At 40.1% G+C, this 19010-nt stretch overlaps 1 protein-coding gene across 1 annotated transcript in view; it reads left to right on the top strand.

The window, feature by feature from the left end:
* polr1b (RNA polymerase I subunit B) overlaps positions 1 to 19010 on the top strand; it is a 41099-nt gene that overhangs the window by 8765 nt on the left and 13324 nt on the right. Inside the window, exons 3-10 of the mRNA XM_072551391.1 lie at positions 964 to 1110; positions 4023 to 4155; positions 7203 to 7339; positions 8848 to 9071; positions 9930 to 10101; positions 12490 to 12661; positions 15500 to 15781; positions 18113 to 18246. Coding sequence (XP_072407492.1) covers positions 964 to 1110; positions 4023 to 4155; positions 7203 to 7339; positions 8848 to 9071; positions 9930 to 10101; positions 12490 to 12661; positions 15500 to 15781; positions 18113 to 18246 — 1401 coding nt within the window. The remainder of the gene's footprint in view (positions 1 to 963; positions 1111 to 4022; positions 4156 to 7202; positions 7340 to 8847; positions 9072 to 9929; positions 10102 to 12489; positions 12662 to 15499; positions 15782 to 18112; positions 18247 to 19010) is intronic.

Below are 19010 nucleotides of genomic sequence, written 5' to 3'. Positions count from 1 at the left end.
TGGTGCTTTGACCCACATAAACTGTGATTTATGAAATCTGTCTTCAACTTTACAGCCCTTTTGGGTCACCTCAAGATGATCTGAGAGAGATGCAAGTTTTTTTGTGATATTTATCAAGTGAATTTCCTGCTTTTAAGCCACATTTTAAAAAAAAATTGTTCATGTGATGCTAGCATTTATAAACAATCTCTATTTGTCCTGAAGACATTAAAAATAATTTGTTTATTTTATCTGTTGAATGGGTATCATTTAGGGCAGAGAGGTTAGAAGAGTATTATTCAGCCAGTTGGGTTTTTAATCACACTTTAATGAGTTTGCAATCATTTTCCTAGTTCATAAATTTATTCAGTTTGTTTTAACATTTCACCATTGTGGGATTTCAACTGTCAACCATTAGGTTATCAGTCCAGCTCTATAACTGTTATGCTGTCAGAAAACATCATATTAGGATATGGTTCACTGGAATTATTCTGGTATTTTACTTAAGTGGCTTTTCTTCATGTGTTACGCTTATTAATGGTTGTTCATGAGCTTTCCATCCCTGTTCACAACTGTTTTACAATCATATCTTCAGCTGACACTTTTTGATGTGAGTATATTCCAATAGAAGGCAGTAATAATTATGGATAGACACTACAGATGATGTTCCTCACCTTATCTTTTTCCTAAACCAAGCATATTTGAATTGCCTGTAAATAAAATTGCAGCTTACTATTTAGTAAAAATTACAGCAATTACTATTGAGAACAAGTCATTCAGCAATACTGAAACCTGTGGTATAAACTATGTATCTGGCATGAACTAATTTCAGGATCGTTCAGTTTACTGAGCGTCATATGTTATTGAAAAAGTCATGTGTCCTACCTGATGGCCAATGCTGCATTCTTAGCTTTAAAAAGCGATTTACTTTTTTTGATGTATGCAGATAGCAGTTCTTTTAACTTCCTATTTTCTTCTTCTTAGGCAGATATTAGCTGGTCTGTGAATGGTGTACCGAAGGGAGTTATTAAACAGAGTCTTGGTTTGATACCTATTATGGTAAAATCGAAGCTCTGTAATCTGTATGGGCTTTCTCCTCAAGATCTCATTAAACACCACGAAGAAGCAGAGGTAAATAATTGACTGATTTCCTTTTCACCCAGTATGATATTCTGTTATTGGATACAAATTCGATAGGGATAGAGGAATTTGAGCAACACACTAGAGGAAGGAAGAGAGGAAAGCTTCTATACCATCATTCATCTTGGGTGGGAATTTTTTTTAGTATAGAATACAAACTTTAATTATCTTGGTTGACACGTTAAAGCTCTTATAAGCACTGTGGGAAACTAAATTTCTTTCAGCAAGACTATGGACAATGACTGTTGAAATATTGCTGTAAATAATTAACACAGGAAATTGTCCTAGCTGTGGTGCAGAAAGCATACAAAGTCTAACATCGTCTTAATCAATACTCCCCAAAATAACAATCTCTAATACATAGTTAGCAATGGAAGTTTTACCATCGCCCCCTGCCATGCACTGGACCTGTTCTGTTCTTCCCTTGAAAATCTTTTAAAAAAAACTTTCTCAAATGCTGTTATATAATCAGATGTTTTGCTGATTGTGCATAAATTGCAAGCAGATGTTCAACAAGAGATGGATGATAGAAGAACGCTTGGGTAAAGTCGTGTTTTGAAAAGTTAAATAAGAACATAACACCATAAGATATCGGAGGGAAATCAGCCATCTGCTCTGCCATTCAATCATGATATGTTTCTCAATCCCATTCTCCTGTCTTATCCCCATAACCACTGATCTCCTTACCTATCAAGAACTTATTTATCTCTGTCTTAAATACATTCAGTGTCTTGGCCTCCATAGCATTTTGTGGCAGTGAGTTCCTCAGATTAACCACCCTCTGGCTAAAGGATAGTCCCTTTGCTCTGGGCTGTGTTCTCGGCACCTAGTCGATCTGAATAGTGGAAACATCTTTCATGGTATTCCAAATGTGTTGAGGTGACAGCTTTGTACAGTCTCACTCTTGTATTGCTCATGTATTCTAGCCCTCTTGAAATGAATGTTAACGTTGCAGTTGCCTTCCTAACTGCCACTTGAATCTGCTTGTTAACCTTAAGAGAATCCTGAACTTGGACTCCTAAGTCCCATTGTGCTTCCCCATTCCCCATTGAACCTTTCCCCATTTAGAAGAAAGTCTACATCTCTACTTTTCCTTCCAAAGTGCCTTTCTTACGTGTCTTTTCTCTCTCATGATTTATTTTCTGCCCCACATCCTGACTATTGCTCAGAGGCCTGTACATGACTCCTATCAGGCCTTTTTCCCTTTGTAGTTCCTCAACTTTACCCACACAGATTCCATGCCTGCTGACTCTATCTCATTTCTTCCTATTGACTAAATTTCATTTTATACTAACCAGGCAATCCTGCCCTTTTACCCATCTGCTTGTCCTTTCAATAGTTTGTGTATCCTTGGAAATTTAGTTCCCAGCCCTGACCACCATGCAGCCACATCTCTGTGATACCCACAAAATATTACCTGCCAATGTCAATCTGTGCTACAACCTCATCTACCTCATTTCATATACTATGGAGATAGAGGTGACAAGTGGATCATGACCATTGATTAAATGTATAATGCTACAAATAGTCTTGAGACGAAATACCCTGAAACCTTGTTCATTTTACCCGGTGACTTCAACCAGGCAAACCTCAGGGATGTGCTACCAAAATTCCACCAACACATCTGTCCCACCAGAGGTCTGAACATCCTTGACCATTGCCCCACAGCCATAAATAATGCCTACTGCTCCATCCCCTGTCCATAGTTTGGAAAATCATACCACAACAGTGTGCTCTTCCTCCTGGTTTATAAGCAGAAATTCAAGCATGAGGACCAAGTACAGAAAGTAATGCAGTGTTGGTCTGAGGAAGCAGAAGGACGTGGGACTGCTTAGAGTTGGTGGACTGGTCAATATTCAAGAACTCATTGGCCAATCTAAACGAGTATACCACTACCATTACAGACTTCTATTAAGAAGTGTGTGGATGTTTGCGTGCTGAAGAAATGAATTCAAACATTCCCCAACCGGAAATCATGAATGAACCAGGAGATCTACTCCCTACAACAATGAGACGGACTACAGGAAGGACATGAGTGCTTAACAGCTTGGTGTAAAGAAAAGAATATCTCCACCAACACCACAAAATGAAGGAACTGGTCATTGATGTCAAGAAGTAGAGTGGAGGCCAAGCCCCTGTCTGCATCACTGGTGCTGAGGTAGAAATGGTCGAGAGAGTCAAGTTCCTGGAAGTGATGATCACCAATAATCTGCCCTGGTCCACCCACATTGACGTGATAGTCAAGAAAGCACAACAATCTCTCTACTTACTCAGAAGGCCAAGGAAATTCAGCTTGTTCACATGACTCTTACCAATTTTTATAGACACATCACAGAAAGCATACTATTTGGATGCATCACTGCTCTTCCCAAGACGGCAAGAGATTACATGAGTTGTGAACATAGCCCAGTCCAACATGCAAGCCAGCCTTCCATCCATTGACTCCATCTGTACTTCTTGCTGCCTTGGAAAGCCAGCCAGCATAATCAAAGATCCCTCCTACCCTGTTACGCTCTCTTCTGTTGGGTAGAAGATATAAAGGTTTGTGTACATGTATGAACAGATTCAAGAACAGCTTCTTCCCTGCTGTTATCATACTTTTAAATGGACCTCTTTAATGTTAATGTTGATCTCTCTCTGCACCTTCCCTGCAGCTGTAACATTGTATCCTGCACTCTGTGCTGTTACCCTGATGCACTTGTATAGTAGGATCTGCTATAAAGCATGTAAGACAACATTTTTCACTAACTTGGTACAGGTGGCAGTAATGAGTCAAATCAAATTATTGACTACTTGTTTGTGGAATTCCTAGTTGAGTTCAGAATGACACAGAACATATCTTCTGTAAACATGTGAGTTTGTAGAAGAGATAATGGAAATTGATAAATGTCCTTTCTCAACAGGAGATGGGAGGATACTTCATAATAAATGGGATAGAAAAAGTCATTCGGATGCTGATCATGCCACGACGAAATTTTCCTATTGCTATGGTGAGACCCAAATGGAAGAGCAGAGGCCCTGGCTTTACGCAGTATGGTAATTGTGAATTTTAAGAAATAGATTGAAAAGTTTGATGACTGAACGTTATTTTGTTATTTTGGGATGTTGAAGCGTACTATGGTAGGTTGTGAGCTTATGTACGATATTGGTAATAATTGTTGGTTCATAGATTTCTTTCTGAATCTTCAACGTCTTTTTCACCCAAAGCCACATCTCTTTGAGTTCATATGTGTTCCTTTTCGTGGTAACCTTCCACTCTAACATCCATCTGCATGTATTTCCAGGAGGGGTTGACTGGATATCCCAACAATTGTGAACACCACACCTGGTTTTGTTACTGTTTTCTGAGTCTGAGATTTGGGGTTGAGTGACAGTCTCCTGTGCTGTAATCGATGACTCATCATTTTGAGGAAAGACAATATGGCTATTGAGGGAGTGCAGCGTAGGTTCACGAGGTCAATTCCTGGAATGGCGGGATTACCTTACACTGAAAGACTGGAGCGACTGGGCTTGTATACCCTTGAGTTTAGAAGACTGAGAGGGGATCTGATTGAGACATACAAGATTATTAAAGGATTGGACACTCTGGAGGCAGGAAACATGTTTCCGCTAATTGGTGAGTGCCGAACCAGAGGACACAGCTTAAAAATACGGGGTAGACCATTTAGGACAGAGATGAGGAGAAACTTTTTTTCACCCAGAGAGTGGTGGCTGTGTGGAATGCTCTGCCCCAGAGGGCAGTGGAGGCCCAGTCTCTGGATTCATGTAAGAAAGAGTTGGATAGAGCTCTCAAAGATTGTGGAATCAAAGGTTATGGAGATAAGGCAGAAACAGGATACTGATTAAGGATGATCAGCATGATCATATTGAATGGTGGTGCAGGCTCGAAGGGCAGAATGGCCTACTCCTGCACCTATTGTCTATTTTCGATCTGTTGCTTTGAGTATTTAGCATGCAAGTGGATTGGTTTCTGATTGAGGTATTTGTTGTATGTCTCCCTCATTAAAGTATAGATTATTATCTCTGCGCCAACAGTTTCGGTTTGATCATAGAATACCTACAGTGCGGAAAGAGGCCATTCTACTCATCGAATCTGCACAAACCCTCCAAAAAGCATCCTACTCAGACCGAACCCCATAGTCCCTTATCATGCTATCCCTAACCCACCTAGCATATATTATCATCGGACACTATGGGGCAATTAGCATGGCCAAAAGTACCTAACCTACACATTTTTGGACTGTGGGAGGAAACCAGAGCACTCAGAGGAAGCACATGGAAACATGGGGAGAACACGTAAACTTCAGACAGATCGTCACCCAAGGCTGGAATTGAACCTTGGGTCCCTGGCATTGTGAGGCAGGAGTGCTAGCCACTGTGTGACTGTCACTCTGCAGAACTGTTGATCAGTTAAAAACCAATAATACTTGAAAATGAACGTACGGACTGTCCTGGAGCTTCATTTTGAATTGCACCATACGTCTTCTTTACAGGTTTTTATGTCCTAAGACTGCTGGATTCTAAAGGTGCTCTTAGTACTGGTGATTCAGTATTGATTTGAATGTAACTATAGTCAATGCCCAACATGCTAGTAAGTTTAAAAATCTTGATTCGAATCTGATCTATCCTATGCCTCCAGCAATATTGTAATGAAGCGAATAGTACAATTCTCTTAACTAATCAATGACCTTATCCCATCATTCACTGACGAACCAGTGTCACAAAGATTCCACTGTTCATCTTTGCTGAAGCTACTTGTACAGTGATAGGAATGCTGCAACTCTATTATTGTTCTCATAAATTCATTTATTGGACATATATACTGCCCATAAGGTTGTGTTTATTGGTTATAAGTGGTTTTTCATTGAAAGTTTGGTACAAGCTTTGCGCTGCAAAAGAGCGAACAGTGATGTGAAGTGAATACAGTGGAGAAAGTATGGAAGTAATTTATAAGGATGGTTCCACAGATGAAGAACTTAAATTGTGAACATATAGAGGAGAGGTTGGGACTGTTTTCCTGGGAGAAAAGACTGACAGGGCCTCTAATAAAGGCACTTAAGACAGTGAGGAACCTGGACAGAATAGATTGGAAGAAAATGCTTCCAGTAATGAGGCTCAGGCTAATGCTCAGGGATGTTGCATTTGGTGGAATGTAAATTCAATTAATAAAATCTGGAATTAAAAGTTAGTCTTAGTCATGGAGACATGCAACTGTCCTCCATTGCTATTTAAACAAACAACTTGCATGAGAGTCCAGATCCTCTGCAATGTGGTTGACTTTTAATGGTCCTATGAAATGGCCTGGCAAGCCAAACAGTTCAACAATACCCACATCCCGTGAAAAAAAAAGAGAAAAATAAGATTGCGAAATTGGTAGAAAAAATAAAGGCTGTTCCACACCGTGATTAGTTACAGTCTGGATGCACTTGAGATAGGGATATAGGTAGATTCAATCAAGATGTTGAAAAGGAAGAATGTGCAAGGTGTACAAGGAGAAGCAGGAGATTGATACTAGATGCAATGCTGATTCAGTGAGCAGGTGGATACACAATGGACTGAATGGCCTCTTCCTTCACTGTTGTAATTCTGTGATTCGGTAACCAGTGAAAAAACTGACAATAGTATTTAAATTGCAAATTTTCAAAAGGACTATAATGTTTAAACTTGCACCTTTAATATTTTGCGCTTTCAGTTGGCTTTGGAAGTTAATACACTCACCTGTTTATTTCAATGACTTTGGAAATATCTTCATTAGAAAAAGCAATCCTCAGAATGCTTCCCTGCTCTGAAAGGGAGAAGCGGGGAGTTATCTATGATAACTCTAAAAGGCTGACCTGACTATCAGCCCACTCTGTCACCAAGTGGTACAGTATTAGTTAATTCCTCCTATTCATCCTTTCTTGTGCTCTGATGTTATTAAGAGGAGGCATGGGTTCAGGTTGGTCGGTTATGTTTCTCTTTGTGAAATTGCAAGACATTAAGACAAAGAAACATTCCTTTAACAACAATGTGAGACTTATTGAAAATGGCAGGCCAGAGTTTTGAAAACAAAACGAACAGTGTGTTGCAATTTCTCTTGTCAGGCATAAGCATGCGCTGTGTGAAGGATGAGCACACCGCCGTTAATATGAACCTCCATTATCTTGATACTGGCACCATAATGGTCAACTTCATTTACCAGAAGGAGCTCTTCTTCATACCACTCTGCTTTGCATTGAAGGTGAGATGTAATGAGCAAGGGTTTAAAAAAACAGAATCCTTTTGAGGGATGTGTTTTGGGGTTGAATCTTGAAGTCCAAAGCATATAACTTTGATTCTTTAATGGGATGCAAATGTTCCTTGCAAGAACAGTATTCCACCCCAAATTCACCTTCAGAAGGTGATGGTGAACTGCTGCAGTTTATGTTAGGGAGTGATTTTAGGAAGGGAGTTGGAGAATTTTAATCCTGCAGCAGTGAAGGAACAACAACATAGTTCAAAGAGAGGGTGGTAAAAAGAAGATTTATATTGAATTCAAAACATAAACCTCATTTCTGTCAATACTACCAGAGTTGTTGAATTTCTCCAGCATTTATTAAAGACTGGAAGTGTTTGGCTTGGAGGAGAAGTTGCAGGTGTGCCTACTTGTCTTGTCCTTCTTTGTGATAGAGTTTGAAGATGCATTGGTGAATTGCTACAATGCATCATGTATCTGGTACACTGCTAATAGTGCGTACCGATGGTGGAGGAGAGGGAATGTTTAAGGTGGTGGTAGATGGGGAGCCAATCAAGCTTTTTTTCTTGTTTAGCTCTGGAGTGTTTTTGCACCAGTTCCAGAAAGCTGTTCACCATCATCTTCTCAAGGGATAGGCACTAAATGCAGTTCTTGCAAGGAACACTGGCAATAATCTACAGAAACAAACAACTATAAAATATTTTCAAGTTATCAAATGTACGTTATTTGATTCGTGATATATTACATAACACTCAAATCTATTTAAGGCTGTAAATTCACACGGATTTGAGATTCACACGGATGATCCCTGGAATGACAGGTCTAGCATATGAGGAACGGCTGAGGATACTGGGATTGTATTCGTTGGAGTTTAGAAGATTAAGGGGAGATCTAATAGAGACGTACAAAATAATACATGGCTTTGAAAAGGTGGATGCTAGAAAATTGTTTCTGTTAGGCGAGGAGACTAGGACCCGTGGACACAGCCTTAGAATTAGAGGGGGTCATTTCAGAACGGAAATGCGGAGACATTTCTTCAGCCAGAGAGTGGTGGGCCTGTGGAATTCATTGCCACGGAGTGCAGTGGAAGCCGGGACGCTAAATGTCTTCAAGGCCGAGATTGATAGGTTCTTGTTGTCTAGAGGAATTAAGGGCTACGGGGAGAATGCTGGCAAGTGGAGCTGAAATGCGCATCAGCCATGATTGAATGGCGGAGTGGACTCGATGGGCCGAATGGCCTTACTTCCACTCCTATGTCTTATGGTCTTATAGTCTTATGTAACTCCAATGGCTTGAAACTTTGTAATAAGAGTTGGGCTTCTGTACCCAGGTATATCTCTTTTGGCTTTGGTCGATTCTACAGTGACGACTGTGTTTTTCTCTTCCGGTGCTCCAATTGAAATGATAACCTGAGTGTTCTCTGTCTTGGTGTTGTCGGACCTGCTGTGGGCTTCCAGTATTCATTCTTCATTTCATCCTTACCATGTAATGTTTTACTCTGCCTTATTTTGTAGGCAATGGTTGATTTCACAGACTACCAGATTTACCAAGAGTTGATTAAGGGAAAAGAGGACAACTCATTCTTTAAGAGTTGTGTGGCACAGATGTTAAGAATGGTGATGATGGAAGGATGCACTACAAAGAAGCAGGTCCTGAATTACCTGGGAGAACGATTCCGTGTGAAACTTTATCTCCCAGAGTGGTACACGAATGAGCAAGCTGCAGAATTCCTATTTGAGTAAGTGATGCTTTTGATGTAGACATTTTATGTTTTAAGCTTTGTTGTAGGAGCCAGCCAGACTGAACCAAATAAAACTGATGCCTGGAAGAAAGGCAGGCGTTTGGATGAATGACATCCATTCCATAATAGTATGAGGCAAGTGGCATTAGGCAGCCAAGCTGTGGCAGTTTATTTCTCCTGCTGCACATTCAGTAGCCCAGCACAGATTATTGTGGAATGTTTATCATCTTATAAAGTGTGAAGAGCTTCTTTTTACCCCAAGCCCTTTGCTTCACTGCCTTCAATCCACGTTTTCCATTAATTTAATGCTCTTTTATCTTGATAATGGTTCTCTTTTTGTGACACCTATATAGATTGCATCAAATAATTCCACAAAATTGGTCAAGTATGAGCTATTTGCTAAGAGTCTAAGTGAACTGACCTTGATTAATCTTAATTTATTATCTATCCTGTGTCATAGACTTTAATTGGATACCAACATCTAAAGCAAGTATTCTGTAGTGGTGTTTCTTGGATATCCCCCTTTGCTTTGGAAAAGGAATGTCACATTTCCATTCTTTATCCTCTGGTCAAACGTTTGAACATTTTAGAAAATTGGACAAGGTGTTTTTTTAATTTGAATAATAAGTCAGTACCTGTCCTGGCAGCTCCACTATCTCCAAATGCCTCATCTGTAAAATATGAGCTGAAGAGGTGTTTGGTGATTTGAAAAATATTGAGTGTTTTTCCAGATATCCACATTTTCAATAACATTTTGTATAATAAAAGACAGGATCCACAGCTGATTATTTTATTGGTATGCCTTTGCTGAAGTTAATATTTTGTACATGGAATCATGTCTTTCTTTATCTGCAGTCAGTGCATCTGTATACATCTAAAATCCAGTGTAGAGAAGTATTACTTACTCTGCTTGATGACCCGGAAGCTGTTTGCGTTCGCCAAGGAAGAATGCCAGGAAGAGAATCCAGATAGCTTGATAAATCAAGAAGTGTTGACTCCTGGACAACTCTATTTAATGTTTTTGAAGGTTGGTCTAGTGCATGATAACTAGAAATGGCTGGTATTCACATAACTATGTTCTGACCTGATTTCTTTCAATAAACCAACGCAGTGACATTTACTTCTCCCTCAATCAGACACCGCCCCATTTACTCTAAGCCTTCATCTGCTTACATGCCATCCTTACCCATTCACCTCCCCTTAGTTTCTTACCCATTTAGTTCATTCTCTAGAAATCATAAATAATATTAAATGTTAAAATATGTAAGAAAACTAAATACACTTAGAATTCTTACTTTGGAATGACATTTTAAACCAAAGAAATTTAAAAATCATGACAATTAATTAATAAAAACAGTATAACATATTTAAAAGCAACAGAAAAACATACTCTAATATCTGCAGAGGTTTTGTTACACTTGCTTTTCTGTGTTAATCTCTAAGGTGTTTGCTGTTAGCTTTGCAGGACATTTCCAGGTCCTCTGGGCGGTTGGGGATTGGTTTCTCTTTCTCTGTTTCGTGTCAAGGTCTGGAAAGCAGCCTGCAATGGAGGTATTTGGGAGCAGCCAAATTCTGACATCTGGTTGCAGAACTCACGAAATGGTAACTGGGCAATTTTTAATAGGACTACTATTGGACTGATATATTCCAATAGGACTGACATCCTTCCTGTTTCATTTAGAAAAGCAGCAGATTTGCCACAATATTTATTGCCCATCCCTAACTACCTAAAGTGCAGTTAAGAAACCGATTGCTGTGGGTCTGGAGTCGCATGTAGGCATTGCCAGATAAAGACAGCAGATTTACTTCCTAAAGGACATGATCGAACTAGATGGATTTTCTGACAGTCGGACAGCCTTTAAACTCTGAATTCCAGATTTTTAAAATTTCAAATTCTACCATCTGAGATAGCTGAATTTGAACCCAGATGTGGAATTATAGTTTAGTGATAATACCACTAGGTCATTGCCTCCCCCTGAATATTATCAAACAACCTTGTGACTATTGAGTGGATTGTTGATACTTTCAATCTAGGTCCATACAGTAATCGTGGCCAATTGGACCAGGTGTCAGAACATGGCAAAAGGCTGTGGTACTGCTACACAGCAAGAAATCAATGCCTTCGAAGCAGAGTGAAATAACAAATACAATAATATATGTAAAGGAATACCTGGCCTTTGGGGCAAATGGTGGATCTGAAAAATGTGTTGCTGGAAAAGTGCAGCAGGTCAGGCAGCATCCAAGGAGCAGGAGAATCGACGTTTCAGGCATATTCCCTTCTTCAGGAATGAGGAGGGTGTGCCAAGCAGGCTAAGATAAAAGGTAGGGAGGAGAGACTTGGGGGAGGGGCATTGGGAATGCGAAAGGTGGAAGGAGGTTAAGGTAAGGGTGATAAGCCGGAGAGGGGGTGGGGGCGGAGAGGTCGGGAAGAAGTCAGCACCGCCTTCTTGACCTGCAATCTTCTTCCCGACCTCTCCGCCCCCACCCCCTCTCCGGCTTATCACCCTTACCTTAACCTCCTTCCACCTTTCGCATTCCCAACACCCCTCCCCAAGTCCCTCCTCCCTACCTTTTATCTTAGCCAGCTTGGCACACCCTCCGCCCGAAACATCGATTCTCCTACTCCTTGGATGCTGCCTGACCTGCTGCCCTTTTCCAGCAACACTTTTTTCAGCTCTGATCTCCAGCATCTGCAGTCCTCACTTTCTCCTAGCAAATGGTGGATCGCCTTGATAAAATACTTACAAGCGATTTCAAAGTTTCCTTTGCAGGGAATAAGTAACTTGCTTTCAAAGAGAGAGTTTGAGGTTTTCTGATGATTCAAAATGCTGCATAGCTGGAAAATTGAAGCTGCAGGACAACCAACTTACCCATGTCAAAATCCCTCAAATAAAAGATGAGGTCACTGGCTAGTAAATCTGTCCTGTTGCTGTTAGCTGAGGAAGAAGAGTTGGCTAGCACACACAATCTAAAACAAACACAGAAAATGCTATAAAAACTCACCAGGTTTGAAAGCATGTGTCATCTATTTGAAGTTCTGAAGAAGAGTCTTACTGGACCCAAAACATAGCTCTGTTTCTATTTCCACTGATGATGAGTTTCTCCAGCATTCTGTGTTTGATTCAGATTTCCAGCATCCAGAGTAGTTTTGCCTTTACATGAATTTTCTTTGTTCTTTAACAAGTTGCCATAGAGTCTATTTGAACAGATGAACAGGTTTAATGTGTGGTGAAACATTGGCCTGTTCCATAGTCCACAGAGTTTCCTTGGTATTGCATTAAAGCATTGATCAAGATCAGCTGTTCAAGTCATTGCTACCAGTTGTAGGGACACTTTAACTGACTATTCAAGTTCACATTCATATAAGTATTATAAAAACATTAACTGTATATTTTCCTTTGATTATTGTTGACAGGAGAAAATGGAGTTTTGGTTACAGTCCACAAAATTAGCACTGGACAAAAAGACCCAGAAAGGAACTATGCAGATTAATTCTGAAAACCTAATGAAAGTGTTTAATTTAGTGGCAGATCTGTCACGACCATTTGAGTATCTTTTGGCAACAGGAAACCTGCGTTCAAAAACTGGTGAGCACTTTGTTTATAACAAGATATATTAACATGTTTACAGCAGCTAATAAATGACTTTAATAAAGTTATTTTGGAAAATCTTAACTCTTTTTGTTAGCAAATGAGAATTTCAAATATACAGTTCTAGTCGAAGAGCATACAGCACAAATTATTTAGGTTGATACAGGTTGTGCTTGTTTGGAAAGCTCTTATTTGCAGTACTCGAAGCCGCAGAAAAGCAATCAACAGTAGTTCTTAAATAAAATGTAAGCTTTTGCAGCAGTGGGTAAAATTGTTACCAATGCTATCTGAATGTTTAAAGTAAACTTGCCTGAAAGATGAATAAACCACGAAGCATTTGATTAATTTTACCCATGTACTGATGGACAGATTATCACAAATAAATCTTTTTAAGATTTCAAATTTCGGAGAGTTATAGCGGACAGGACTGTTAGGTGAATTCATTCACGTGATGCTGTTTTAACTATGTAGATTGAGAGATTATAGGTGGAGAAAAGAGGAGAAAAAGTGCTTGAAGAGCAAACTTTGCCTTCATTTCAAAATAAAAGCATTTCAGAAGCAGAGTTGCAAAAATGGAAGTCAAAAGATGCTTGCAAAAACCAAAAAACAAATTTAAATATTTTTTATTGAATCTTCATAAAAATAAAACATATCTGGATGTAGACTTGCTTGTTGAGCTGGAAGGTTTGTTTTCAGACGTTTCATTATCATACTAGATAACATCATCAGTGAGCTCCAGATGAAGCCCTGGTGGTATGGCCCACTTTTTATTTGTGTTTTGGTTTCCTTGGGTTGGTGATGTCATTTTCTGTGGTGATGTTATTTCCCGTTCTTTTTCTCAGGGGTGGTAAATGTGATCCAAGTCAGTGTGTTTGTTGATAGAGTTGCGGTTGGAATGCTACGTTTCTAGGAGTTCTTGTGCATGTCTCTGTTTGGCTTGTCCTAGGATGGATGTGTTGTCCCAGTTAAAATGGTGTCTTTCCTCATCTGTATGTAAGGGTACTAGTGAGAGTGGGTCATGTCTTTTGTGGCTAGTTGATGTTTATGTATCCTGGTGGCTAGTTTTCTGCGTGTTTGTGCAATGTAGTATTTGTTACAGTTCTTGCAAGGTATTTTGTAAATGACATTATTTGGCTTGTTGTCTGTATAGGGCCTTTCAAGTTCATTAACTGCTGTTTTCGTGTGTTGGTGGGTTTGTGGGCTGCCATGCTGCCAAGAGGTTTGAATGGTCTTGCAGTAATTTTCAAGATGTATTTGATGTCGGGGAGAGTAGCTAGGGTTTCTGGACGTGTTTTGTCTGCTTGTTTGGGCTTGTTGCTGAGAAATTGGTGGATTGCATTCATTGGGTACCCGTTCTTTTTGAATTCACTGTATAGGTGATTTTTCTCTGCTCGTGGTAGTTCCTCTGTGCTACAGTGTGTGGTGGCTCATTGAAATAATGTTCTAATGCAGCTTCGTTTGTAGGTGTTGGGATGATTGCTTTTGTAGTTCAATAGTCAGTCTGTATGTGTTGTCTTCCTGTAGACACTAGTTTGAAGTTCCCCATTGGAATCTAGGAATGGGCAGTTTGTTGTTGTTTTCCTCTTCTTTAGTGAATTTTATGCCAGTAAGGGTATTATTGATGGTCTTGAAGGTTTTGTCTAATTTGTTTCGTTTAGTGATGAGAAAGGTGTCATCCACATAGCAGACCCAAAGTTTGGATTGGATGGTTGCAGAGCTGTGTGTTTGAGTCTCTGCATTACTGCCTCTGCTAAGAATCTTGATATCAGAGACCCCATGGGTGTTCCATTGGTTTGCTTGTAGGCTGTTGTTGTTGTTGAAGGTGAAGTGGATAAGCGAGGCATAGGTCCACTAGCCTGACGGTATTGTCCTTGTTAATGAAGTTGGTGGTGTCTGGTGTTTGTGTCTTTGGTTCTTCTAATAGTGTAGTGTTCCTTCACCCAAGAATTCTGAAGATCATCAAAAGACACCAAGATAGAAGAGGATGAAATAATGGTCTCACTGGTGATGTTACCGAGTCATAGAGATGTACAGCATGGAAACAGGCTCTTCGGTCCAACCTGTCCATGTCGACCAGATATCCCAAATGAATCTAGTCCCCTCTTCCAGCACCTGGCCCATATCCCTGCAAACCCTTCCTATTCATATACCCATCCAAATGCCTCTTAAATGTTGCAATTGTACCAGCCTCCACTAGTTCCTCTGGCAGCTCATTCCATACCCGTACCACCCTCTGTGTGAAGAAGTTGCCCCTTAGGTCTCTTTTATATCTTTCCCCTCTTACCCTAAATCTAGTTCTGGACTCCCCGACCCCAGGGGAAAAAAGACTTTGTCTATTTACCCTATCCATGTCCCTCATAATTTTGTAAACCTCTATATGGTCACCCCTCAGCCTTTGACGCTCCAGGGAAAACAGCCCCAGCCTGTTCAGCTTCTCCCTATAGTTCAAATCCTCCAACCCTGGCAACATCCTTGTAGATCTTTTCTGAACCCATTCAAGTTTCACAACATCTTTCTGATAGGAAGGAGACCAGACTTGCACGCAGTATTCCAACAGTGGCCTAACCAATGTCCTGTACGGTGATGAAATGTCTGAAAACGAACCTTCCAGCTCAGTGAGCAAACCTACATTTAGAATCTCAACCTGAGCTACAGATCTTCTCAAAACTTGCTAAAACATTTATCTATTATGTAAAATATATATGCAACATACACCTGAACAGCTTCATGTTGAAAGACAGACATACCTGAAAAGATGTGCTATATTTTCTTGATAATTGTAATGCAGGGTATGTATCTGTGGTAATTTCAAACTTATGTCTCCTCTTGTCTCAGGTCTGGGAATGCTGCAGGATTCGGGTTTGTGCATTGTGGCAGACAAGCTCAATTTTATTCGCTATCTTTCCCATTTTCGCTGTGTGCACAGAGGAGCAGCCTTTGCTAAGATGAGAACTACTTCAGTACGCAAGTTACTGCCAGAGTCCTGGGGCTTCCTGTGCCCTGTGCACACTCCAGATGGAGAGCCCTGTGGGCTAATGAACCACTTGACTGTCATTTGTGAAATTGTGACCCAGACATCAAGTACAGTTTCTTTGCCAGCTTTACTCTGTGCGCTGGGTAAGTGATGAGAAAATTATACATAAAATGGTATAAGGATTCTTTATAATAGATAATGATTACAGAATAAGTTGGTTAATATAATCGAATTTATGTATTAGGCGTTTTGTCAATTATATATTTAGCTGTACCAAAGCAAAGGAAGGTTTAATATTTTCTTGTCTAGTGTTTCATTTCCTCACAAGAATTATAGAAAGTCTTGAAAGCAGCCAGATATTTAGAGTGAAACGAAAGCAGCATGCTGAATATAGACTGTCTGACAACTGTACAGCTGTGCATCAGCATTTTCATTTTTTCCATGGAATGTGGAAATTGAATGGACGTGGACCAGGAATGATCTGATCAAAGTCTTCAAGATACTAACATGAAAAGACGTTTGATAAAATTAAACTATTTGCATTAGTTGGGGATACTAAAATTAGGGGTATGGTTTGAGAACTTAAGAAGCACTTTTACACACAAAGGTTAGTAGATGTTTGGAATTCTCTTGCCCAAATGGCAGTGGATGCTAGATCAGTTGTTAATATTGATTCTGAGAGAGCTAAATTTTTGTTAAGCATAGACAATAAGGGATATGGGCCAAAGGCAGGTATATAGAGTTAAGCCACAGATCTGCTGTGATCGCATTGAATGGGGGAACAGGCTCGAGATGTTGAATATTCTTGTTCCGGTGTTCCTAATACTTGGGTGTGTAGGGATGTATGCAGTATTGTTCAGGAAGGAAATTCCATGATTTGATTCTGGCAACAGTGAAGGAACATCAAAACCGTTCCATGTCAGGATGATGCATGGCTTGGACAGGAACTTGCAGATATTGCTGTTCCATTAATTTTCTGCCACGACCTTCTAAGTGACAGTGGTCCCTTAGTCTTGGTGAGTTATTGCAGTACCTGTTGTAGATGGTACACATTGCTGTCACTGTGCGTAAGTGGTGAAGGAAATGTATGTTGATGGTGGTGGAAGAAAAGGTGCCATTTAAGAGAGTTACTTTGTTCTGGATGGTGTCAAACCTCTCAAGTATTGTTGGAGCGGTACAGTACTAGCCAGGCATTACTGTGTGTAGAAGTGCATTTCGCAGAACAGCCCCATAGGATAGAGAGACAGTGCTGGTGTTTATATAAAATCAGCCAAAAATAGGGAGTGATGATTATATAATTTCCCTGGTCTGAAAAACAGTAGAGCATCCCCAAGGTCTGAACTTGTGTGTTTGTGATTTATTTTAACATTTGTAGATAACACAGCTCAAAAATGTGACCATAAGTAAAGATAGCAGGAAAGCTTAAATTGAAATGGCAATTGAAAATTGCACCAAAGGATAGTAATTCATTTACTAGAAATTATGAAAAGAGGCTGAATGGCACATCTTTTAAAGGGGATGCAGGGATATAGAATTCACAAATCTGTGAAGACTTTTGAAAAAGGAAATACTAGCTCCTTGGCTTTATTAGTAGAGGTATGAGTGCTAAATGGTATGCACCATCCCTAAATTGTAAAGCAAGAGTGTTAACCTGTAAAATAGGGCACGTGCCATTTCATAGACCCCCATTACAAATTTAGAAGCAACAGGGGATTTGTTGACTAAGTTACCAACCCTTTTCTCAGCTGAGGCTCTTCGGTGGGCAATTAATGTGTACTTAAGAGTCTAATCTTGCTACTACTGAAGTCTAATGGATGGTTGGAGAGGCCTGCGTCCAACGTGCAGCCCAGCAGACCCAAGTTGATGGCTGGGGTGGAGTGCTGCCCCTTTTCTGTGTGCCTGATGCCAAAACGTTCCAACCTTACAAGGGCCTGCATTACATAGCTCAAGGTGAAAGTGAGGACTGCAGATGGTGGAGATTAAAGTTGAGAATGTGATGCTGGAAAAGCACAGCTGGTCAGGCAGCATCCAGGGAGCAGGCGAATCAACGTTTTGGGCAAAAGCCCTTCATCAGGAATGATAAAAGGCTTTTGCCTGAAACATCGATTCTTCTGCTTCTTGGATGCTAACTGACTTGCTGTGCTTTTCCAGCACCACATTCTTGACTTACATAGCTTAAGGTCTCAGCCTATCGCTGAATGTCTCCTCAGTGCCCTCCATGCAGTGAAGGCAGTGGCTATGGCCCATTATGTCTCCCAAGTTACTGTTGTCTTAACATGCAAAGGAGAAGGGAAATGATGCTGGGAGTTGTTGGAGTGACTGTTTCAGTTAAGCTTGAAAAAAGAAGTGGCATTTTTAGAATATTTTGATGTGTTGGTGTTTCAATATTATTGTTACTGATGTACAGCTGTGTTTTACTGTTGTTGCCAGTAGAAATCCAGCAGTAAACTGTTCTTGTGCTATGTGTTTTGCAGGTGTTACGCCAGTGGATGGTAGACCCATCAAGCCATTTTCTGAATGTTACCCAGTTCTGCTGGATGGTGCTGTAGTTGGCTGGGTAGAAAAAGAAATGGGACCTAGTATTGCTGATACACTACGCAACTTTAAAGTATGTATCTGCTTTGCTCCATTGTTTCCCTGTTGTTTCCTGTTTATAATTTGGAATTACCAGGAGGAAAGGTTCCATTTGAAATGAATTCATTTTTTTCTGCCCTATTTGTTTTTCACCCCCTTCCATATCTGATTTCAACCACCATCCTGCACACAATTCTTTTCACCTTCTTCCAAAGCTGTTGATCCCATTTTGAAGTTTGTCTCTGCTCACGGGTTTTTAAATAAGAGGCAACGGACGAGTGTCCCAGAGAGCTTTAAATCATGAGAGATGTCTACTCTCTGCCAGTTAAAATATGTGCTACTAGGACATTATCTTGAGAATCATGCTTGTGTGTTTTTTTGCCGGCACATTGTAGCTTTATATCTTAGTAAAAACATGCTTCTGACAATTACAGCACACTTTTCTTTTGCATTGGCTAATGTTGTACATGGAGGTTGGGTCACCTTTTTCAGGATTGTGTGATGAAGGTAAGGAGTGTCTGCACACTGGTAAGGTTGAAATCCACTATTTTAGATGATGGATAAGAGGAAGGAATGTCTTTCTTCATCGTCACTTGTTTGAGAAGAGGTACCTGCTGCACATGATATGAAAGTAGGGCTTCAGGTCACTTAAATTTTCTCTGTTATGGAGCAAAAGCAGGGATATTTGGTGTGTAAAATTTGGGACTGGTGAGTGTGTTTATAGAGGTGAAAACTTGGAGGCCTTTAATGAAGTAATAACGGCTTATTCTTAGTAATTATGTACTACAGATCCAATAA

This window comes from Chiloscyllium punctatum, chromosome 3, assembly GCF_047496795.1.
Source record: "Chiloscyllium punctatum isolate Juve2018m chromosome 3, sChiPun1.3, whole genome shotgun sequence".
In the NCBI taxonomy this organism is placed as follows: Eukaryota; Metazoa; Chordata; class Chondrichthyes; order Orectolobiformes; family Hemiscylliidae; genus Chiloscyllium; species Chiloscyllium punctatum.
This window is presented reverse-complemented; position numbering and strand designations above follow the sequence as displayed.